Source organism: Eptesicus fuscus, chromosome 3, assembly GCF_027574615.1.
Source record: "Eptesicus fuscus isolate TK198812 chromosome 3, DD_ASM_mEF_20220401, whole genome shotgun sequence".
Taxonomy (NCBI): domain Eukaryota; kingdom Metazoa; phylum Chordata; class Mammalia; order Chiroptera; family Vespertilionidae; genus Eptesicus; species Eptesicus fuscus.
Genome location: NC_072475.1, coordinates 71465330 through 71491026, shown reverse-complemented (window position 1 = coordinate 71491026; position 25697 = coordinate 71465330). Strand labels below are relative to the sequence as shown.

At 39.9% G+C, this 25697-nt stretch overlaps 1 protein-coding gene across 10 annotated transcripts in view; it reads right to left on the bottom strand.

The window, feature by feature from the left end:
• Nucleotides 1-25697, bottom strand: part of LOC103304301 (leukocyte surface antigen CD47-like) — a 131202-nt gene that overhangs the window by 18779 nt on the left and 86726 nt on the right. For 5 of the 10 annotated variants that reach the window (XM_054714008.1, XM_054713999.1, XM_054714000.1 and 2 more), the window contains 4 exons: nt 12454-12561; nt 11356-11448; nt 10272-10370; nt 8634-8726 (listed from right to left, as the gene is read on the bottom strand). In XM_054714008.1, coding sequence (XP_054569983.1) covers nt 8634-8726; nt 10272-10370; nt 11356-11448; nt 12454-12561 — 393 coding nt within the window. Of the gene's footprint in view, nt 1-8633; nt 8727-10271; nt 10371-10634; nt 10750-11355; nt 11449-12453; nt 12562-25697 lie in introns of those variants that run through there. The other 5 variants (XM_054714003.1, XM_054714005.1, XM_054714007.1 and 2 more) reach the window with 2 other exon arrangements.

Below are 25697 nucleotides of genomic sequence, written 5' to 3'. Positions count from 1 at the left end.
CATAATATAAAAATGAGTTTTAAGGGAGACTAATTGTAGGGAACATCTTTAGGCACTCACTATTCAAAGCACCTATCTCTATATATGTATTGAAAATAACTTATACAGTCCAGCTGCTGTGGCTCAGTGGTTGAACTTCAACCTATGAACCAGGAGGTTACAGTTTGATTCCTGGTAAGGGCACATGCCCAGGTTGCAGGCTCAACCCCTAGTAGGGGGCATCCAGGAGGCAGCCTATCAATGATTCTTGCTCATCATTGATGTTTTCATCTCTGTCTCTCTGTCTCCCTTCCTCTCTGAAATAAATAAAAATATAGTTTAAAAAAAACATACAAAATCCTGTCAACTGATACTTGGAAGATTAAATACAAAGTTTAGAAACAATAAGTTGATTCCACACTTAGTAACAATTGATTTTACAAATAACAAAAGCCTAAATTTTAAAACACAATGTTTTTATTATAGTGTAATGCCTTTCACTAAAAATGTTTCAAAGTCAAGTATCAGAGAACATTGCTCCTTAATTAGCAAAAATGAGAGATTTTTAATTTTAATTCCTTTCCACTTCTGAGTGTCAAGGCCCATAACCAGTCCAGTCTGCAAGAAGAGCAAGTGAGAAGTAGGTCTCTGTGAAAGAGTTCTATCACACAAACAATGGCCAATTAAAAACCCTCTTCTAGACCAGATCCAAGATGGCGGCTGATGGGACAGCAGGCTGAAAGATAGTGAGTGAGAGTAGAACCGAGTGTGTGTGAACATGTGGGGAGTGTCTGTATTTGTAAGTGAGGGACAGCTATATTCTACAGGACTGTCGGGGACTGGCAGACCAGCCTCCCATGGCCAGGCAGCCTCTACTGCTTCTAAAATCTCTCCTAGAGTGGCCAGCTCTGCCACAGAAATGGCACCATCTTGAAAAGGAGAGTGGCTATGATCAGAAGCCCAGCCTTACCTTCAACCAGGGAGAAGCACCTATCTCTATATATCCAGGGAGACCTCGGATACCTCCCGGGACCCTACCACCACAATACCCAGGGACCAGCAGCCTCAGCTGCAAAGCCACAAACACTGAGACTCCAGGCCACGGATGCCCGCTGAATATGAGGTCAGGTCCTATGCCTTCTCACAGAGCAGATAGAAGGAACAGCTTAATTGAATAACACCCACCCAGAATTGGCAAATTAAACACAGCTGGTGAGGTAATCAGTGCACAGAAAGGTAAGAGATCGCCTGGAGAGAGTCAGTGCAGGAGAGAGCGAGCTACATAATCAGACACCCTGAGAGGAGCGAACATGGGGAAACAAAGAAACAGCCCACATTCAAAAGGAAAGGAGGAATCACCAAAAAAGGGAGTAAACAAAATGGAGGCAAACAATTTGTCAGAGAAAGAATTCAGAGCAATGGTCAAAAGGACACTGAAAAGGATGGAAGACATATTCAACTATATGTGTAAGAATCAACAGGAAATGAAGAAGAACCAAGAAGAAATGAAGAATGACATCGTGCAATAAAAAACACAATAGAAAGCATCAACACTAGACTAGAAGAAGAGGAGGGCCACATCAGTAAGCTGGAGACAAGGTAGGAAAAAATACCCAAGCAAAACAGGAGAGACTAATGGAACTTTGGGACAACACAAAACAAAACCACATCCACATAATAGAGATAACCAGAAGGAGAAGAAACTGAGCAAGGAGTAGAAAACCTGTTTGAAGAAAAAAATGACAGAAAACTTCCCTGAGATTGGGAAGAAAAAACACACAATTCCAAGAAGCCCACAGAGTCCCAAACAAGATGAACCCAAAAAGACCAACAGCAATACACATTATAATTAAACTAGAGGCCTGGTGCACAAAATTCATGCACAGGGATGGGGTGTCCGTCAGCCCAGCATGCACCCTCTCCAATCTGGATGCCTCAAGGGATCTTTGACTGCCCATTTAGGCCCGATTCTGGTGGGATCGGGCGTAAATGGGCAATAGGACATCCCTCTCACAATCCAGGACTGCTAGCTCCCAACCACTCGCCTGCCTTCCTGCCAGATTGCCCCTAACACTTCTGCCTGCCAGCCTGATCACCCCCTAACCACTCCCCTGACAGCCTAATCAACAACTAACTGCTCCCCTGTCAGCCCAATTACCCCTAACTGCCCCCCCCGCCCTGCCAGCCTGGTCACCCATAAATGCCATCCCCTGCTGACCTGGTCACCCCTAACTGTCCTCCCCTGCAGGCCTGGTCACCCCCAACTGCCCTCCCCGATGGCCCAGTCACTCCTAACTGCCATCCCTTGCCAGCCTGGTTGCCTCTAAATGTTCTCCCATGCTGGCCTGATCCCCCACAACTGCCCTCCCCTGCAGGCCTGGTCCCCCCCGACTACCGTCCGCTGCAGGCCTGGTTTCCCCCAACTTCCCTCCCCTGCAGGCCTGGTCCCCCACAACTGCCCTCCCCTGCAGGCCTGCCCCCCCCAACTGCCCTCCCCTGCAGACCTGGTCACCCCCAACTGCAATCCTCTGCGGGCCTGGTCACCCCTAACTGCCCTCCCATGCCGGCCATCTTGTGGTGGCCATCATGTGTCCACATGGGGGTGGCCATTTTGTGAGTTGGAGTGATGGTCAATTTGCATATTACTCTTTTATTATATAGAATTGGCAAACACCAAAGACAAAGTAAGAATCTTAAAGGCTGCCAGGGAGAGATAGAAAGTTACCTACAAGGGGTCTGCCATCAGACTATCAACTGATTTCTCAACAAAAACATATCAAACCAGAAGGGAATGGGGTGAAATATAGAAAGTCATGCAAAGCAAGGGTCTGAATCCAAGAATACTGTCCCCAGCAAGGCTATCAATCAAAGTTGAGGGTGAAATCAGTAGCTTCCAGACAAAAAAGGATTGAGGGAGTTTATTACCACCAAACCAGCAATGCAAGAAATGCTAAAGTGACTGCTGTAAAAAGAAGAAATAGGAAGGAAAGAAGGAACACAGGAATAAAGAACAAAAATGGCAACAAACAACTACCTATTAATAATAACTTTAAATGTAAATGGATAAAATGCCCCACTCAAAAGACATAAGGTAGCTGAGTGAATAAAAAAACATGACCCATATATCTGCTGTCTACAGGATTCCCACCTCAGAACAAAGGACTCACACAGACTGATGGTGAAGGGATGAAAAAAGGTTTTTCAGGTGAATGGAAATGAAAAGAAAAAAAAAAGCTGGGGTAGCAATACTTATATCTGACAAATTAGACCTCAAAGTGAAGGCCATAACAAGAGATAAGAAAGGCCACTTCATAATACTAAAGGGATTAATTCAACAAGAAGCTATAACTCTGGTAAACATATATTCATCCAATACAGGACCACCCAAATACATAAAAAAAATTTTCTGGGAGATATCAAGGAAGAGATCAACAGCAACACAGTCATAGTAGGGAACTTTAATACCCTACTAACACCACTGGATAAATCCTCTAAACCAGTGATAGGCAACATTTTGAGCTTGGTGTGTCAAACTTCGCCAAAAAACAGCATAACTCGGGTAGTGTGTCACTTTGAGGAAAAAACATTATTTCACAAATGTTTCATCCTCGGCATGTGGCCGCCTCAGCGGCCGCCTCAGTGGCCGCGTGTGATCAGAAATGGCTACACGTGTCAATGCTGACACGTGTGTCATAGGTTCGCCATCACTGCTCTAAACAAAAAATCAGCTAAGAAACATCAATCCTAAATGACTCACTAGATCAGATGGAATTAATTGACATCTTCAGAACATTTCACCCCAAAGCCTTAGAATATATGTTTTTCTCAAGTGCGCATGGGATATTTAAAAAGATAGACCACATATTGGGACACAGGCAAAGTCTCTTCAAATTTAAGAAGATAGAAACCAAATCAAACATCTTCTCAGATCACAATGGCATAAAACTAGAAATCAACTACAATAAAAATGAAAAAAAATCAAACACCTGGAGGCTAAATAGCATGCTATTAAACAATGATTGGGTTACCAAAGAGATCAAAGAAGACATAAAAAGCATCATGGCAACAAACAACAATGAATACACAACAATCCAAAATCTATGGAACGCAGTGAAAGCAGTATTGAGAGGGAAGTTCATAGCTCTATAAGCCTACCTCAAAAAAACAAGAAGAAATGGTAATGAATTATCTAACCCTACAACTTAATGATTTAAAAAGAGAGCAACAGTATAGCAGTTAGCAGCTGTGCATCACTGCAGGTTGCCCAGGACCAAACCAGAGAGAGTCGGACCTGCACTACCACCATTTGTCCACCATCCAGAACTGTAATGTCAGTGCTGACATGTACACATAAGGAACTGTTGGACATTGAAATTGGGTCTCAAAAGAACTGTTGGCCCAGAAAGAAACTCACTACAGACTGATTCATTTGCCTGTCACCATAACCATTATTGCTTGTCTCATTTTCGGTTCTTATAAGTGTATTTCTAACTCATCTAGGGGAAATAATGAACAACATAGACTGATGAACAAGAACAGACCCAGAAAAAGGAGGCATGGATCAGACTGTCGGGCCTCAGAGGGAGGGTAGGAAAGGGTGGAGGTAAAGGGGAGAGATCAACCAAAGGACTTGTGTGCAAGCATATGAGCGTAATCAGCAGTTAAGGACAACAGGAGGGTGGGGGCCTGTGTGGGGAGGGGTGTGGGATGGGAATGGGGGGATGAGGACAAATATGTGATACCTTAATCAATAAAGAAATTTAAAAAAATCAGTGGGAAAAATATCCTCAGATGAGGATTAACCCAAAAATAAATAAATAAATAATAAATAAATAAATAAATAAATAAATAAATAAAATAAAAAATAAATAAAAAGAGAGCAACAGGAAAATCCCACCATAAGCAGAAGGAAAGACATAATAAAGATCAGAGCAGAAAAAAACAACATAGAGACAAAAAAAAAAAAATCAACAAAACCAAGAGCTAGTTCTCTGGAAGGATAAACAAGATTGATGAACTTCTAACCAGTCTCACCCAGAATCAAAGAGAGAGGACCCAAATAAACAAAATCAGAAATGAAAGAGTTGAAGTAACAACTGATCCCACAGAAATAGAAAGGATTATGAAAAAATACTTTGAGCAACTCTATTCCAACAAACTGGACAACCTAGACAAAATGGATATAGTCTTAGAAAAATACAAACTCCCAAAACTCAATCAAGAAGAATAAAAAAACCTGAAAGGCTAATAACCACTGAAGAAATTGAAGCAGTGATAAAAATCTTCCAGCAAACAAAAGCCCTGGTCTGGATGGCTTTACAGGGGAGTTCTACCAAGCATTCAAAGTAGAACTAAAACTTATCCTCCTCAGACTATTCCAAAAAATTCAAGAGGAAGGCACACTTCCAAGCTCTATGAAGCCAGCATTACACTAATTCCAAAACCAGATAAAGATATCACCAAAAAAGATAAGAGAAATACAGGCCAATATCCTTGATGAACATAGATGCTAAAATCCTCAACAAAATTCTAGTAAATCAGATCCAGCATTACATTAGAAAGATCATACACCATGACCAAGTGATATTTATTCTGGGGATGCAAGGATGGTACAATATCCGCAAATCACTAAATGTGATACATCACATAAACAAATTGAGAGACAAAAATCACATAATCTGTCAATCAATGCAGAAAAAGCAATTGACAAAATCTAACACCCTTTCTTGATAAAATCTCTCAGCCAAAGATGGAATAGAGGGATCATACCTCAACATAATAAAAACCTTATATGACAAACCTACAGCCAACATCATACTAAATGGGAAAATCTAAACTCACTTCTCCTAAGAATGGGAACAAGACAGGGATACCCACTTTCACAACTCCTGTTTGACATAGTACTGGAAGTGCTAGCCATAGCGATCAGACAAGAAGAAGAAATAAAATGCATCCAAATTGGAAAAGAAGAAGTAAAACTGTCCTTATTCAAAGATGTCATGATACTATACATAGAAAACCCTAAAGACTCCATAAAAAAACTACTAGACCTAATAAATGAATTTAGTAATTTAGCAGGATACAAAATTAACACCCAAAAATCTATGGCCTTTTTATATACCAACTAGAGGCCTGGTTCACAAAATTTGTGCACTAGGGGGTCCCTCAGCTTAGCCTGCACCCTCTCACAATCCGTGAACTTTTGGGGAATGTCTGACTGCCAGTTTAGGCCTGATCCTGCAGGGATCCCTGCAGATTGGGCCTAAACTGGCAGTTGGACATACATCTAGCAATCTGGGACTGCTGCCTCAAAACTGCTTTCCTTCCTGCCTGATTGCCCCTAACTACTCTGTCTGCCTGCCTGATCACTCCTAACTACTCGCCTGCCTGCCTCATTGCCCCTAACCCACTCACCTGCCTGCTTGATCATCCCTAACCACCTCTGCCTGCCTGCCTGATTGCCCCTAACCTCTTCCTGGGGTCAGGGCCAGCCAAGTTGAGGAACTGTGGAGTTCTGGTCCCTGGTAATTCTGGTCATTCCACCATTTCAGTTCCTGGGTTTTTATTATATAGGATAATATAATCACAAAAAGAGAAACTAAAAAAAAAAAAAAAATCCCCTTTACCATTGCACCAAACAAAATTAAGATACCTAGGAATAAACTTAACTAAGGAGGTAAAAGACCTGTACTTAGAAAACTATAGAATATTGAAAAAAGAGATAGAGGAAGACATAAACAAATGGGAGAACATACCATGTTCATGGAATGGTAGAATCAACATCATTAAAATGTCCATACTACCCAAAGCAATCAACAGATTCAAGGCAATCCCCATTGAAATACCAAAAGCATATTTCATAGATCTAGAACAACTCTCCAAAAATTAATCTGGAATAAAAAAAAAGCCCCTGAATAGCCATAGCAATCCCGAGAAAGAAGAACAAAGTTGGAGGGATCACAATACCTGATATCAAACTATATTACCAAGCCATGGTTCTCAAAACTGTCTGGTACTGGCACAAGAACAGACATATAGACCAATGGAACAAAACAGAAAACCCAGAAATTGACCCAAGCCATTATGCTCTATTAATATTTGACAATGGAGGCAAAGGCATACAATGGAGTCAAGATAATCTCTGCAAAAAATGGTGCTGGGTAATTTGGTCAGATACATGCAAAAAAATCAAACTAGGCACCAACTTACACCATACACAAAAACAAACTCAAAATGGCTAAAGGACTTAAATATAAGACAGGAAACCATAAAAAATATTAGAGGAATCCACAGGCAGCAAAATCTCAGACGTATGTCATAGCAATATCTTTACCAACACAGCTCCTAGGGCAATGGAGACTAAGGAGAAAATCAACAAATGGGACTACATCAAAATAAAACAAATTGGACTATACAGCAAAATAAACCATCAACAAAACAAGAAAGCCCACTGCATGGGAAAACATATTTGCCAATGTTATTTCAGATGACGATTTATCTCCAAAATTTATAGAGACCTCATACAACTTAACAAAAGGAAGATAAACAAGCCAATCAAAAAATGGGCAAAGGACCTAAGTAGATACTTTATGAAAGAGGACATATGGAAGGCCGAGAGACATGTGAAAACATGCTCAAAATCACTGATCAGCCAAGAGATGCAAATCAAAACGACAATGAGGTACCATCTCACACCTGTCAGAATGGCTATCATCAACAAATCAACCAAAGACAAGTGCTGGCGAGGAGAAAAAGGAACCCTCGTGCACTGATGGTGGGAATGCAGACTGGTTCAGCCACTGTGGAAGACAGTATGGAGTTTCCTCAAAAATTTAAAAATGGAACTGCCATTTGACCCAGTGATCCCACTTCTAGTATTATATCCCAAGAAACTAGAAACACCAATCAGAAAGGATATATGCACCCCTATGTTCATAGCAGCACAATTTATAATAGCTAAGATTTGGAAACAACCTAAGTGCCCATCAGCAGATGAGTGGATTAAAAAACTGTGGTACATCTACACAATGGAATACTACACCACTATAAAAAAGAAGGAACTTTTACCATTTGCAACATCGCGGATGGAACTGGAGAGCATTATGCTAAGCTAAATAAGCCAGTCAGAGAAACATAATTATCACATGATCTCATTCTTATGTGGAATATAATGATCAACATAATTTGAGGAACAAAAATAGACCCAGAGACAAATGGCAGGGAAAGTGTGTGTGTGTGTGGGGGGGGTGTTTAGAGAGCAATCAAAGGACTTGTATGCATGCAAATTAGCATAACCAATGGACACAGACACTGGGGCTGTGGGGGCTTGCCCAGGGTGGGAATGGTTGGTGGGGAGGTCAAAGGAAAAAGGGTAAGCATGAAAAAACAATCCTTTTCTATTTATTAAAATCAATCCTCAACCAATTCTCCTTTTCCATAGCATAAAAGGGTTTATACATTCTAAAACATACAGCCATTTTCTTTTAAACTAGTCAATATTCAAAACTTTTCAATATCTCATGATTTGCACCCTTTTTCAGTAGTTATGAATACATTTCCTTGATCCTAAGCTGTAAGAACCAACCAAAAGCCTTTTCAAATTATAATATATTTGGAATTCTTGGCATAGACTAACAAAAACAAAGTTGACTTACCAACAGATATCATATAAACTAATCCAAGAAATGCCACTAAGGCTGTAATACCCAAGCCTGAAATCAGAAGAGAACCATGCACTGGGGTGCACTCTGCAAAAACAAATAAAATTTTATATTAGAAATTCACATGAAATAACTGAACTTCTTTAAAGAATGAATCACAGAAATAACATTACGTTTTAGGCAGAGTAATTATTTTTCTCATTACCAAGAAACAAAAATTACTGCCTGGGCTGTGTACTCAGTGGTTGAGCATCAACCTATGAACCAATAAGTTATAGTTCAATTCCTGATCAGGGAAAACCTGGGTTGTGGGCTCGACCCCTAGTAGGGGGTATAATTGATATTTTTTTATCTTTCTCTCCCTCTCCCTTTCTCTCTGAAATAAATAAAAACATATTTAAAAAAAAAAAGAAACAAAAATGACCTACATTTGTATACCATTATTAACTCAGTGCAGTGATTCCACATTCCTTTCCCTGTATGGAAAGAAGAGCCTTTGCTTGCATAGGATGTACCTTATCCCATCGAGACTAATGGGAAACAGTCTGTGAAGCCTACACCTCCACCTAAAAGGCTCTTTTAAAAGCTCGTCAATGAATACAGGCCTGGCAGTTTGGCCACTAAATAATCAGCCAATGTGGGAAGCACTGATCTCAGTAGGGGGAAAAGGAGTAAAAAAAGGAAAAGCTCACAACACTAAATGCTGGCAAGAATGTAGAGCAACAGGAATGTCCATTACTTGCTGGTGAGAACACAAAATGGTGCAGCCACTTTGGAAGACAGTTTGGCAATTTGCTACAAAACTAGATATGTTCTTAACATGCAATCTAGCAATTGCACTCCTTAGTGTTTTCCCAAGTGAAGTTGAAAAATATGTTCATGCACTTCTATATTGTGTGTCTAGATCTGTGATGTTATAACAAATCAATACCTTTCCCTGTACGGAAAGCAACCAAGATGTCCCTTAATAGGTGAGTGGATATACAAACTATGGTCCATTCACACAAGCGAATATTATTCAGTGCTAAACAATAAATGAGTTATCAAGCCACACAAAGACATGGAGGAACCTTAACTGCACACTACTAAGTGAAAGCAGCCAATGTGAAAAAGCTAGATACTGTATGATTTCAAGTATAAGACACTTTGGAAAAGGCAAAACTATTGAGGCAGTGAAATGATCGGTGGTTGCCAGGGGTTTCAGAATAGGGAGGATGAACAGGCAGAGCACAGAGGGTTTTGGGGGCAGGTAAACTTTGCTATATGATAATCTATGACTATGGTCCATATCATTATACATTTATCAAAATCATAGAACATACAACCCCAAGACTGAACCCTTATATAAACGATGGACTTTGGGTGATAATGTTGTGGCAATGTTGGTTCAACAGACTGTAACAAATGTACCACTTGGCGGGAGATGATAGTGGAGGAGGCTGTGAGTAGATGGGGTAGAGGGGAATTCTGTATTTTCCACTCTATTTTGCTGTGAACCTAAAATGCTCTAACAAATAAAATCTATATACTTAAAATAGAATAAGAAAGACAAAGAAAAGGAAAGAGAAAAATAGCTCTAAGAGAAATTACTGGTAAAAAAAGAAATTGTTTAGAGAAGACTGTGACCCTTACCTGAGACACAGAGGCTTTGTCCGGCCAGAGAGATCAAAAGGCCCAGCACCTGAGCAATGAATAAGATGATGCTGATGGTGCGTTTCCCATTAGCTGGAGCTTCAAGGAAAAAGCATGTTGCGAGTGTTTAAGAAGCAATAACTTGCACTTGTATTTCGTACAGTCAAGGTCAGTGTCCTAGGACCAACGACTGGCTCTGGAGCTCCTTGTCAGGTGGTGGCTGCTTTCCCAGTGACCTAAGCCATCTCTCTCCACTCCCGGAGTCAGCTCCACATTCACACCCTCAGCAGCCTTTCATTTCTGCAGGGAGCTAGGCTGGATTGGCAGTTTTTACCCCAGATCTTAGAACAAGGCTGCTTTTACCACACGTGGGTATTTTACAATACGAGTGGCTATTAGCAGGGCTTCAGCACGTGCACACAAAATCGCTTTGGTGGAGAACCACGGTTCAAGTATGCCATTGTAGACATCATAGCCCCTAATTGTGTTTTTAGAACAAATTAATACCTAGTTAATATATAGCAACCCAGAGATAGGCTCTCATACCAAGAGTTAAATGTGCAAATGGGAAAAAAATAGGTTCTTTAATAATAAAAATATTTAGTGATTTAATTAAAAATGTAGTGAAAAATGTTACCAATTATAGGTCGGGCAGTTCTATCATCTTTTAAAACTCAGTGTTAAGATTTGCAATACCTATGATTTACAACCCTATTTTGTATAACTAGTTTTTTAAAGAGAGTTTTAGCAAAAGAAGAGAATGAGAATGTTTAGTATCTACTCATAATTTCAAAAACTGAAATAAGAATATGAAGATCATCATTAAGAAATTATATAGTATAATTTTAAAAATCCATTGGCTGTCATTAAATATATCTCTGAAAATCACTTTTTATAGAATAACTATGTTAAAAACCTAATATAACATTAAAATTAATCCAAATGGGGAAAATTTTTACTAAGACTATCTAGGGAGATAAACCAACCTTTATTGTATTATAAAAAAAGCAAGAATTATTTTAATAAAAAATGCTGCATTTTAAGTGAAAAAGGGCACAAGCATGCTAAAACAATAAATACTTACCTATCATGAACATATACATCTGAAGTAATATTAATATTACTGTAGGTATTACAATTAAACCAAGCCCACTGGCCCTCTTTCTTGAATATTCACCTGTTGATAAATAAAATTAGCATGTAAAATATTTTCCTACATACTTCCTACTCTGTGGGAAGTTAAAGTACTTAATTTATTAAATGTATTCATCTCAATACTACTCGTATAAACTGCAGAATGTTTCAAAATAAACGCTTCCCCTAAAACCTCACACAAAATAAGTGACTTTTTTTTTAAGACCAAACCGAAGACATCTAAATGTCAACATCTAAGTCTCAACATGTGGAAACCTTCCATTGGCTTTGCCTCCCTTTTAACTACCTTGGAGGCTCTTACCAATCCCTTCATTTGCTATATTCAATCTGTCCCAAAATCAAAACAACCATTCTTTGTAGCTGTCTTCTTAATTCATTTCTTTTCCTCCCCACACCTTCACTAATTCCAGCTGCAAAGAGAGGTGCCAAATTTCTGTTCCTAAACATTAGACCCATATTGTATTCTGTTAATAAAATGAAGGCTTTCTACCATCTACACTTTGAGTCCCAGCCTATCTCAGCTGTTCTTTCCATGTGCTGCATACCCTTATTCCTCAATCCCATTCCCATCCTCCAAAGGCAAATGCGGTTTCAGCTTGATTTGTTTCCCATGTTCATTCCCACTTCCATGTCTTGCCTGATGAAGTTTGCCTTTGCGATGGGTTGAATGGTGGCCCTAAAGATCTGCCTACCTCCTAATTCCTGGAATCTGTGAATGTTAATTTATACAGCCAAAGAATGAGCATTACATTATATGAATTAATTTAGGTTCTTGAAAGAAAGAACTTATCCTAGATTTGCAATGTGGGGCCTAAATTCAATGATAAGTGTCTTTTGAAGAAAGACACACAGGAGTTTTAACAGAGTGAAATTGGAGTTATGCTGCCATAAGCCAAGGAGTTGCCAGTTGCCAGCGAACACCAGAAAACAGAAGAAGCAAGGAATGGATTCTTCCCTAGAGTTCCACCCCCACAATGTTCTAAACCTTATCAACCATGACTTCCCTCATAGTAACTTCACATCTTACCTGGGATGAAGAAAATGGCTCCAACAATGACTAATATACTGAGAATTAGTCCAGCCACAGATAAAATGATGATTTTCTCCTTCGTAATATTGGAATTATATTTAAGTACTTGAAAGAAAGAAAAAAACACATACACAAGGAATTCCATGAACTCAATCTCAAGAAGTGAAGCCATTTCTGTAACTTAAAAAGTGCAGAGACAAACTGATAACTTCCTGTAATTGAATAACCTTTGAGTAATAACTCAGTTGTATCATGTCCAGCCACCTCAAATCTTTTTCGTAAGTCTGTCAATGTCTAAACAGTGTCATGGCAGTATATATATGGATGCTGAATTTATGGGTGATGCTTTTATTACCTTACACCTTAAAGATGAAGTCGTATACACCATGCTTTCTCAATTGGGGCATTATTAACATTAGGGCCAGATAAATCTTTAGGGTGGAAGGGGGCTGCTCTGCACATTCAGAAGGTTTAGTAGCATCCCTGCCTCCCTCCAAACTGCATGCCAGTAACAGCCCCGATTGTATCAATCAATTGTGAAATGTCCCCTGAGGAGTAAAACTCCCTCAGCCTTACAACTGATACAAATAATGCTGATGGGAAGTAACTGGCTAATTGGTAATACTGAGAAAAAGAGAACTTTCTTCCACCTTACATAAATGATAAACATCTGGAAATCTAGGTATTTTATTTTGAAAAACTATTATAACATTGGACTATTCACACCCTCTTGATATCCCAAAGGAAGGGAATGCTTAAATTATTCTACTAAAATCTCTCTAAATAAAACCCTAATATTCAAATAGATGGAATGGCAGGACAACCAAACAACCAAACAACCGGTCACTATGACTTATGCCTACCACCAGGGGGCTTGAGTAGGACATGGCGGGCATTGGCATCAGGTGGCAGAGCACAGAATATGTTGGGCATTGGCCATGGCAGGATGGTGGAGCAGGTGAGTGGGTGCGCCAGACCAAGGTGGGGCACTGGTCGCTGTCATTGAGGAGAGCCTCTGATAATTACTGAAAATTCTTTGCTCCTGTGCGCCGTGGTCCCGCCAGGCACTTGCACCTTACTGTCAGTGCTGGAGCTACGACTTGCATCTGCTGCCAGCTCCTGATGCTGGTTCCAATCGCTCAGTGCCGTCAGTGGGTGAGTGGTGGCTGCTGGCCCCCATCGTTCCTCAGGGCTTCTCCACCTCCCCCTGCTCCAGAGGGGCAATCAGCGCTGGCAGCCACGGTTCACACCCACTACTAGCACTGGAGCTGCCCCTTGCACCTACTGCCAGAGCCGGCCCCACTTGCACTTGCAGCCAGCACCAGAACCGCTATTCGCACCCACTCCTGGGTCCCAGCACCATTCCTGATTGCTCAGTGCTGTAAGTGAGTATAAGCAGTGGCTGCTGGCCCCGATCACCCCTGAGGGCTTCTCCACTTCCCCCTGCTCCTGAGGGACAATCGGGGCAGCAGCCAATGCTCATATCTGCTGACAGCACAGAGTTATTGGGGCTGGCACCAGCAGCAGTTGTGAGCGGGGCCGGTGATGTCAATATGTGGGAGCGGTGGCAGTTGGGGTGGGGCTGCTGGCAGATAAGGGACCAGGGGCCATGGTAGGAGGGGCCAGACGAGGACACAGAGGATGGGCTGAGACCCCCCCTCTGTGCCCACCACAGCCTAGCAGCCCACAGTTCCTTTCAAGGTGCATGAATTCATGCACTGGGCCCCTAGTAATTTCATAAAAATAAACTACAAATACTCAACAGGACTCATTAGCTCTATTTCTAAGCACCTGGTACCTTATGGAAAGAATAATATAATGGACTAGAGGCCTGGTGCATGAAAATTCATGCACTGGAGGGGGATCCCTCAGCCCAGCCTGCCCCCTCTCACAGTCTGGGAGCCCTCAGGGGCAGGAGGCAACACAACAATCAGGGGAAGGTGATGCCCCCATCACATCTCTGCTGCTGCCACTGCCAGCAGTGCAAGCCTCAGCCGGCCCTGGTTACCTGAGCCTCGGGCAGCCCTGGGCAGCTGGGCAGCTGCCATCTGATGCTTGCCTGAACCTTGGGCCGGCCTTGGGCAATTGGGGAGATGAGGGGACTGGGGGATTCCTGAGGCAGGTGCACAGAGGGGCTGGACCCGCCTGGGAGCAGTCCTGGCTATGCCACATGCCTGCTGCTTCAGTGAGGTTCAGGGGACTGGGCACCACCATCTTGTGGCTCTGGGTGCTGCCACCTTTAAGGGCAGGGCAGTCAATTAGCATATTCCCTTCTTATTGTCTGTGGGCACTGCCATCTTTGTGAGGGTGTGATGGTCAATTAGCATATACCCTCTTTATTAGCTAGGATATGTCTAAAAATATTATTTCTTTTACTATATCTTCACCTTAGGGGTTTTGTTTTGATTAATAGTAAAATTAACTTTTTACCATAAAAGTTGTTCAAAGTAACCTAAAAAGAGACTGAATAGCAGAGAGAAAGTGCATGACTGAAATTCTGTTTTGTTTTATCCAGGCCACTAATTAATATCCTGAGAGGGCAATTTTAAAAAATGTTATATTTAGCATTAATTTTGCTTCCACTAAAATGACAAACAGATTAAATACAGTAAGAACAAGAAATAATCCCATAGCCCTAACTGGTTAGCTCAGTGGATAGAGCATCAGCCTGAGGACTCAAGGGTCCCAGGTTTGATTCCGGTCAAGGGCATGTACCTTGGTTGCAGGCACATTCCCAGGAGGGAGTGTGCAGGAGGCAGTTGATTAATGTTTCTCTCTCATCAATGTTTCAAACTCTCTATCCCTCTCCCTTCCTCTCTGTAAGAAAATCAATACAATATATTTAAAAAAATAAATAATCCCGTAAATGACCATGCTAACATCTATTTAAGGTATGATAACCTAGGGTTATATGATAACCTATGGCACCTGAAACAGTGCATATTCATACTTTAGATTGTAAACCTCCACTTTATTCTCATTAGGGGATATGGAGAGATAATCAATCATCAATCCTGAAGCTGAGTAACTGAAATCCACATTAATCAGGAAAGAGTGAAAAACAATATGGCAAGTTCTCCAAGGTTTTATTTTATCCATCCGGCTTGGAACTTACCCCTCAGTTATGTAAGTTGTGACCATGACTCAGTCATGTCCCTGCCTTAGAATAGGGCACAGCCTCCCTATTTTCTAGACTCAAACACTAGTGAGGATAAAATTCAGTGTATAAGGTTACAAAAGGCATAGACATAAATAGAAAAATAAACTTTCTCTAGACATATGTCAAATTTTCCATTCAATTCAATGCATATTGTCATCTAAATAGAGCTTGAAAGTTCTAAAAAAGGGTTATGAAACAGAAGCTGTTTCAAATGCACGTCACAATTAAACATTCAAAAGACACTCTCCCAGGCTTAATTGAATACATAAAAGAACTACTAAGATCAAGCAGCAAGAATTCACCTTTAGACTACAGTAGAAGTTCATGCAAAAAGGCTGACTTAATAAGAGTTTGATTCTCAAATAAAACTCAACCTCTTTAGGCTTACCAACAGTAACAACAAAAATAAAACACCATAAAATACTACGATTGACAGTGCTTTACTATAGAACAACCTTTTCAAAACCCTTGCATAGAAATATTGGAGGTAGTTTTAGTTTCTGTTGATAGGTTCAACTACTAAATATTTCCAAGGCTACTTCCAACTCCCATAAATTAAGCAACTATGTCTAACAAATATATTAGTGAAATCTACTTAAATAATCACAGGCAGTGAGAGAGGATCTATCTCCATGTTTTGTTTAGGGAATCGTTTAAAATGAGTTTCTTTTGACTTATTTCCTTTGCCACAGTGGCCACATTTCAGCACATCCCACAGAAAGTGGGGAGAAGGTATTTTATAATCCAGTTGATATTTTTTTCAGTGCAGAGAAAAGGGGTTGCAATCTGATATATTTGCCATAGAACTCGGTAATCACAAGGAACCTTTATTGGTGAACTTTATTTGTCCTTTAATTGGTATATTTATCCTTATATGTCACATCTATAAAAATTTTGAATATAAACAAAGAAAATAAATTCAAGTAACTCCACAAACACTTGGTATTAAAATAAAAATAATTTAAGGTGTTCTTAATGGGCTCTTATCAAACTTCCTAGTATGATTTTCAAGCTTTTTGGCAAGACTATGTAATTTTAAAAATCTGTATGCTTTAAAAGATTCCCCTCAACTAAAAGTATTGAAATCAACACACAAAATAAAATATGAGAAATAACCGTATTTACACATTTTAAATCATTTTAAAGCACTGTTTTAGATTTACAACAAAATTTAGAGGTAGGTAAAGACCACCCCCCTATACTCCCTGCCCCCCCACACATGCATAACTGCCCCATCATCAACATCAGTCACCAGAATGATGCAATTTTTAGCAAGATGAACCTACATTGACACATTATAATTACCCAAAGTCCATAGTTTGCCTTAGGGGTTGTACCTTCTATGGGCTTGGGCAAATGCAAAATGAAATCTGTTCATCATCATAGTATCATACAGAGTATTGTCACTGCCATAAAAATCCCCTCTGCACCCACTTCTAGGAATGACTGGTCTTTTCATTGTTTCCAACATTTTGCCTTTTCCAGAATGTCTTGTATTTGGAAACATACAGTATGTAGACTTTTCAGATTGGCTTCTTTCACTTAGTAATAGGCATTTAAGGTTTATCCGTGTCCTTTCATAGCTCGATAGCTCACTTCTTTTTATCTGGATGTATCACAGTGCATGTTGCCACTCACCTACTGAAAACATCTTGGTTGCTTCCAAGTTTGGGCAATCATGTATAAGCTGCTATAAATATCCATGTGCATAAATTTTCAGCTTCTTTTGGATAGATACCAATGAGCACAATTGCTGGATCACCATGTAAAAGATAATTTTGTAAGAAATTGCCAAACTGTCTTCCAGAGTGCTTGTACCATTTTGTGTTCCCATCAGCAATGTAAAAAGTTCCTGTTGCTCCACATGCTCACCATCATATTGTGTTGTCAGTGTTTACATTTTTAAACAAAACTTATAACCTTAGTGCTATCTGACATAGGTAAACCAAAATCATTGGGAGAAAATATTAAATTTTTTGTGAAAAACTTAAAAATTCTAAAGTTTTTCCTTTTATACTACCTATAAAATAACTAAATCTAGCCAGCTACATCTAAGAATGAGCTAGGTTGCTTCCTTCATTTATTCTACAAATATTTACTGTATAGTTACAAAGTACCAGGGCCTTTTATTAGTCCATTTCAACCAAATCAAGTCGATTACTTTATTCAACAATTGATTGAGCACCTATGTGATGATCACTATTAAGGCTGTGGTGATGGAGAATGTTTCCCTTGAATTCCCAATAGTGATTTCTTCAGGGACAGCTACCCAAATACCTCTGAGTAGTAACTAAAATGCCTGTGAAATAATTTTGTGCAAGAACTACAAACTTAGAAAATGAAAGATGCCTAGATTGTACAAGTTTGAAATAAGTAAATTACAGCAGTCCTGGCTTTGCACAGTTCTGATATACATGAATTTGAGATACCACCATTTATTTAGTTAAATAATACAAGTTCTCCAAAATCACATATTCACTGAGTGATTGCATAAAGTGCAAACTTCTCTGCCATCTGTTTAGTTGTCCACAAATCATTACCTAAATAACAGATGTGCATCATGATCAGTATCCAATCCTGTCACTTCTTTCAAAGGCTGGTGGGGATGGTCACTGCACATCTGCTATTCCCCTCACGCACAGACAGCAAAGCATATGCTGTGCTACCTCCTGTTTCCCAGTGATAAACCACTGTGACATTTCACAACAGATAATCAAAAGAGTAAACTGGGCAATAAAAGTAAAAGCCCAAAGAAATGAAAAGTGATAATGCTGAAACTGAAATTCGAATAGAACATAAATGACATCATAGAAGAAAGAGCTAACTTGGGAATGTCAATTCTACTACTATGCAAGAGACTCTAGATATGCATCCAAAGAAACTTAGTAAGTGTGAACTTATTGGCATAAATTAGGACACAGAGGAGGTTGTGACACAAAGAATGAGGATGTCCCATAAGAAGTGACTCTGGCCCTGGCCAGTGAGACTCAGTTGGTTGAGCATCATCCTGTGCACTGAAATGTCACTGGTTTGATTCTTGGTCAGGGCACATACCCGGGTTGTGAACTCCATACCCAGTTGGGGTGTACGGGGTGTCTCTCTCTCTCTCTCTCTACCTCTTCATTCCTCTTAAAAATCAATTTTTTTTAAAGGACACAGACACGGGTGGTGAGGGCTTGCCTGGGGTGGGAGGAGACATATGCAAATCTTTAGACAAAGAAGAAAGAAAGAAAGAAAGAAAGAAAGAAAGAAAGAAAGAAAGAAAGAAAGAAAGAAAGAAAGAAAGAAAGGAGGGAGGGAGGAAGGGAGGGAGGGAGGAAGAAGTGACTGGAAAGAAAAAACTTTACATGAAAGGAAAGCTTAGAGATAGTTTATGATACTGAAAATGCAAAGGATAAATCCTTGAAGCTGATCTGAGCTTAGGAGTATGACAATTCACCAAGCATAGAAAGGATGCTTGCTTTCTATACAGAGTTATATGACAAGAAGGCAATTGTTTAAACCACTCTTGATAAAACACTTTCAATGTTTGTAATGTTTTAGTTTACCATGTACTAAATATTAGTTTTATTATTGTTTCATTTCCTAATAGACTTGTTATTGAGAGTTTAAATATTTTTTTCGGTTACAGTTGACATACTCTATTATATTGATTTCAGGTGTACAATAAGAGGGTTTTTATTGTTTTGACAAAAGAATTTAGAGGTCATGACACAATGGTAATTTTTCATATTATTACATTGATTTATAGTTTGGGCTTACATAGTCATGCTTATGGTCTCCCAGGTTTGTGCAAAACAAAGATTCCTTGTAAACAACAAAAGTTCAGTGAAGGGAAAGGCAAGCTTAGATTTACCTATCTCAAAGAATTTCAAAATTTTAGCCAGTTCTTGAGGCGGAGTTGAGACTTAATCTTGCAGGAACAAGAGGTCTTGATAAGCAGTGCTTGAAATCATTTATCAAACATCTCAATAGTGGAAAGTACCTGTTATACTATGAAAGAATGAGGAAGAAGAGCCATGAAAACCAACCAGGAACATAATTGTCGGTGGAATGGAAACTGTGAGTCAAAACGAAACAAAGTGCCTGAAATGCAGAGATTTGATACTTTGGTTAAAGCTCAGTGTTTGATTCCAGTCATCTGTGAGCTGCTTGCTAAGTATAAGACTCAACTGACAAATTGGTAAGTTAAAACTAAAGGCAAAGGTATTTAGGGACACTTCCTCTAGTATACCTTTGTCTTTGAAAGGTGATCTAGTACTTACTGTATATGGCGTGGCTTCAGGAGTTCAGAAGTCTTCTCAGGCTTAGTCCTCAGGAGGATCAAAGGCCCCCTGAGATCAGTTCAACATACTGTTCTAGTAGTGGCCAGCCTCGACACCTCTGGTAGAAGGAAACTCTTTCTCTTCAAGTGAAAGCATAATCTGCTATCTTTACTGAATGTTTGATCTATGAAGGTCCAGGTGGTATCTTGTAGCATCAAAATATTGACATGCAGAACTAGAGAAGCACCCTGTGGTCAAGTACAGACCATACATGGTCATCAAAGAAGTTAAGGCGTACTAGAAATCTAGTATTATAATGAGAAGTCATGAGGCAGAGTTACTATTTATACTTTAGGGGCTATAAGATACCACACTCTAAAAAGTATATTACCTGAGTTCCAGTCAAGATGGCATATGGGTAAACACGGTACTCATATCCTCCACAACCACATCAAAACTACAACTAACTTTCAGAACAACCATTATTGAGAACTGCCTAAAATCTAGCTGAACAGAAGTCCTACAACTAAGAATATAAAAGAGCCATATGGAGATATTAGGAAGGGAAGAGAGGAGGCATGGGCTAGTATCACACCCATACATAGTTGATAAAAATCAGGAGGGATATCTCTATTGTGCAGGTCCTTCCTGAGGTGGGAGGTGGCCTAGCCCTACCAGGTCCCCCAGTCCAGGATTCTAGCACCAGGGAAAAAAGTCTCCAAACTTTTGGCTGTAAAAACCAATGAGGATTGTGGCTGAGGGAGTCCCAGGCAGTTCCTCTGAAAGGGCCCATGCAAGGACTTCTTGGCTCTAAACTCTAGTTCTGGGAATGAAGCTTCAAAGATGTGTCAGTAACATACAAGGAGAAGCTGAATTGTCTGGCATTAGGGTCAGGACTAAAGAGTCAGCTTTTCCAAGACCTAAGTGCTGACAGCAGCTCTTGTTCCTTTGCTGATACTTCCCCCCCAAAGAGCCAGCAGGTGAGCCCCATATTTGTGTCTCCTTCAACCTAGCTCACCTTGTTAGCCTGACGCTGGTGAGTCCCTGAGACTCAGTCCCATCCAACTTGCAGGCTCACCCAAGCCCTTTCCAGTGGCTTTTCCATACAAACTGCTTATCTGGGCTCATGCTTCAAACTTTCCTAAAATCTCTCAAATATTCACAAACGCAAAACAAGCAACATCTGGCCTCAGTGTGCCCTATACCTCTTACTAAGTGGTCCCAGGTGCAGCACTAGTGGTGGCCAGCCTTGACACCTCCAAGCCCAACACAGGTAACAGCCATCTGCAGATTGCTTTGTACCTCATGCCAGATGGCCCTGGACAAGGCACAGGCAAAAGGGCCTGCTCTTACTAGAGCTACCAATTTTGTGGCCAGATTCAGGAACATCACCTAACAACTTCCACCAGAGACACACTCAAGGGTCAGACTCATCAGGCACCAGAGCTCTGATGAAGTGAGTCCTGCTCTGTGGAGTTGGATCCTGCACAGCAGACCCTGTGCTGTGGTTGCTGCCAGTCCTCACAGCTGATTGTCCTGGGTGTAAATCCCTCCCAATGACATGCCAACAACAATCAAGGCTCAACTATAACAGAAGGGTGCACACAGCCCACAAGGGGGCACGCCTGGAGAGCCTAGCTTGGGTGACAAGGGATGCTGCATCACTGGGCCCTGCAGGACACCTACTACAGAGGGCTACTCTACCAAGTCTGGTAGACATAGCAGCTCTGCCTAATACATAGAAACAAACATAGGGAGGCTACCAAAATGAGGAGAGAAGGGAACATGTCCCAAACTAAAGAATAGAACAAAACTTCAGCAAAGGACTAAACAAAACAGACAAGCAATCTACCAGCTGCAGAGCTCAAAACACTGGTTATGAGGATGCTCAAATATTTCAGTGAGAACTTCAACAAAGAGATAAGAAACATAATGGAGATAGAAAACATAAAGAACTTTTCAGAAATGAAGAATGCAATAACTGAAAGGAAGAATACATTACAGGGAATTAACAGGAGAGTAGATGAAGCAGAGAATCAAATCAAGGATTTGGAAGATAAGGAAGCAGAAAACTTCCAATCACAACAGGAAAAAGAAAAATAAATAAAAAAAAAGAAAAAAGAAAAGCGAGGACAGTGTAAGGAGCCTTTGAGACAACTTAGCTTATCAATATTCCCAACATGAGGGTGCTGGAAGGAGAAGAGAGAGAGCAAGAAATTGAAACTTTATTTGAAAGAATAGTGATGAAAAACTTCCCTTACCTGGTGAAGAAAATAGACATACAAGTCCAAGGTGAACAGTACTTTTCAAAGTTCCCATCACACAGCACAAGAACTTCAGAAATGTTTACATGCCACTTTTATAAACAACTTCAAATCTGAGCCCAGGCTGAGTGAATCAAATAAATATGTGCCTTACACACACTCCAAAATTATTTGTTCTAAGATGAACCTAAATAAAATATTGTCACCAAATTATTTAGGTTCATAAGTATATTCCTTAAAACATGACCAGTAGAATAAATTAAAAAAAAGAACATTCACCTCACTAACACAAAAATGAATATTAAAACAGGATGTTTTTATTACATATCTTTAGCAGCCTTACTTTCTTATATCAAAAAAGACTGAAAACATCCTTAATAGCCTTCAAAATGAGAGTTTAGTAAATTACAGTATATGCATGAAAGTAGAACATAGAAGCAGCTATAAGAATATTTCTGAAAACATGGGCAGTGGAAGAATCAGTATATATAAGTATATAAGCTATATGAGTGTATTTATCATTTTTCTTTTTTTAAAGAAAGGTAACAAAAATACATAGGACAGAAAAGAAAGCAGAAAATTCACTACATTAGACCAATAGTTTATTTCTAGGTTGTGGGATTCTAGATTATTTTTGTTTTGTTTTTCTCTATATATTCTTATATTATATAAGGTTTTCTAAAATGAAATGTATTACTCTTTTAAGTCAGAAAAATTATAAATCTTATTTTTTCAAAACATGGTTAACAGGAACAGATTCTCTCCTGGTTAAATCCACTGCAAATAATGTTATTAATGAGAATCCCACTATCAGCAAACTGCAGTCAATCCAAATACAACAAATCACAATCTGAAATGATTTTATAATCTTAAAAAAGACAAGTCTCTACCCAAAATTATATGACAGACGTCTTAATGCCTGGGTTTGCCACTAGGATTCAAGGCTTTCCCTAAATCAGGGAAGACTGATGAGGTTTTGATGCTATAACAGCTTTTTGCTTGATATAAAAGGCCTTTCAAAATTGTAAGAAAATGTCCACAGGAAATTTAGATACCATTTTGGAAGTGAGATTTGTGACATGTCTTGACAGTTGTCACTGTTAACTAAAAGCTTTCCCTTTTTTTGCCTTTGAAGTCACAAAGCATTTACAGAGTACCATCCATTGAGGAGAGCCCTTAAATATATACCCAGTCATCCCCCTCTTCATCTATATATATAAAGAGGAAATATGTCAATTAGGCTGGGATGCCATAATGGGTCATGACTGGACCATTAGCTCTTTATTAGCTCCTATGAGAGCCACAGGGCACTGCTCTAGAGACGAGGCAGAAACAGGGAGGTGCCATAGAAACGGGGAGGCCCCGAGAGAAGGCAGGACCAGCCTGAGGCAACTTGTGGGTGTATGGTGCCACAGGAGAATGCAGAAGGGAGAAGGTAAAAGGCCAGCACCACGGGAGAAGGCAGAAGGGAGAAGGCAGAAGGCAAAAGGGAGAAGTTGGCAGTTAGGGAGGGTGATCAGACCTGGAGGGGAGAGCAGTTAGGCAGTTAAGGCAATCAGGCCAGCAGGAGAGAGCGGTTAGGGACATCAGGCAGGCAGGCAGGTGAGCAGTTAGGAGCCAGTGGTTCTAGATTGTGAGAGGGATTCTGGATTGGAGTGGGTGCAGGCCGGGCTAAGGGACGCCCCCCTCCACTCATGAATTTCATGCACCAGGCCTCTAGGTTTTATATAATCACTAGAGGCCTGGTGCATGGATTTGTGCACTTGTGGGATCCCTTGGCCTGACCTGTGCCCTCTCACAATCCAGGGCCCCTCAAGGGATGTTGGAAGCCTGGTGCACAAATTTGGCCTAATCCCTGCAGGCCAGTCTGAGGGACCCTGCCAGTGCACAAACCTATGTATTGGCCTCTAGTATGCATATAAGATCTTTGGTTAATCTCTTCCTCCTTTCCTCTGAGATTCATCAGTCTGTTTCAGGTTTTCATGCCTGTGCATTGAGCATCTGCCCACTTGTGGTCAGTGCGCATCACAGCTACCAGTCAAATGGTTGAATGGTCGCTTAGGCTTTTATATATATAGATTTTAGATATACATGCCTTAAACTTCTGAGTAAAAGTAAAAACCATGAAATTTACAACAGGCCAAGCCTCTATAATATTTTACTAATTTTCACTAGTTTTAAAGATTGCAGAATGAAATAAACAAAATCAGCATTATATACTCCTTGCCTTGCATAAATGTTCACTGGACTTTAATGATTATTTTAGTGCACTATTGGGAGACAAGGAATAAATTTTACAGGTTAAAAGTTTAAAAGTTTTAGAATGTCACTTGAAAACTTCACTAATTTAGTAAAATTCCTTAACTAAATTGGTGTGGAAATACAGTTGACCCTTGAATAACACTGGGGTTAGGAGAGCTGGCACCCCCACCTCGTGTAGCGAAACATCCACATATGACTTTAAACACGCAAAAACTTAACTATTAACACCCTATTGTTGACCAGAATCCTTATGGATAAAATAATAGTTGATTATCACATATTTTGTATGATATATGCATTATATACTACATTCTTAAAGTAAAGTAAGCTAGAGAATAGAACATGTTATTAAGAAAATCATAAGGAAGAGAAAATACATTTACAGTATTTCCTAAAAAAATCCAAATATAAGTAGACCCACATAGTCTAACCCCATGTTGTTTGAGGGTCAACTATACCTCGTTCAGTATAATCATCAATCAGAATGCAACCTTTCTACTGAGCAGTGACAGTTCTATATTGTTCATGCTACATATGATGTAGCACCAAGATCTTCCCTGAGAAGTTTAGACATATGGTTATTACAGCAAAACATGATCAAAGAACACGCCCCCCTGTGGCTACTTGCTTAGGGGCTGCAGAATTGCACAGTAAGGATGACAACATGGTTCAAACTGGGCTTTTCCACAGATGCACATATGTATACAGAGATATTCAAACTGGGAAGATAAAGACAGGGAAATCTTAATGCTCAGAACTGCAAAAATCCCACTTACTAGTAACAGTGTAATGTAGGCTTTGACTATCTCTTCACCAATAATGTGTGTATAAATGCTCTATATACATTAAAATCAGCATGAGTTTTAGGTATGTTATTAGAATTCCCACTACTCATTCTTTAAAAAAAAAAACTTCTTAGGAATTGTAACAAATTATGAGGGATAATATATACTTCAAGGAGAATATTAATATTAAGACTGTACTAGTATATATATTTTTAAAATCTTTATTGTGGAAGTATTACATATGTCCTCTTTTTCCCCCATAGACTCCCCTCCAGCTCACCACCATTCCCCACACCAGGCCCTCACCAAGCCCCTGTCTGTGTCCATGGGTTATGCATATATGCATACATACAAGGTCTTTGGTTAATTACCTCCAACCCACCCCACCTCTCCCCCTTCCCTCCAAGATTCTGCATTATGTTCAATGCTTCCACATCTCTGGTTCCACTGAGTTCATCAGTTTATTTTGTTAATTAGATTCCACATATGAGTGAGATCATGTGAT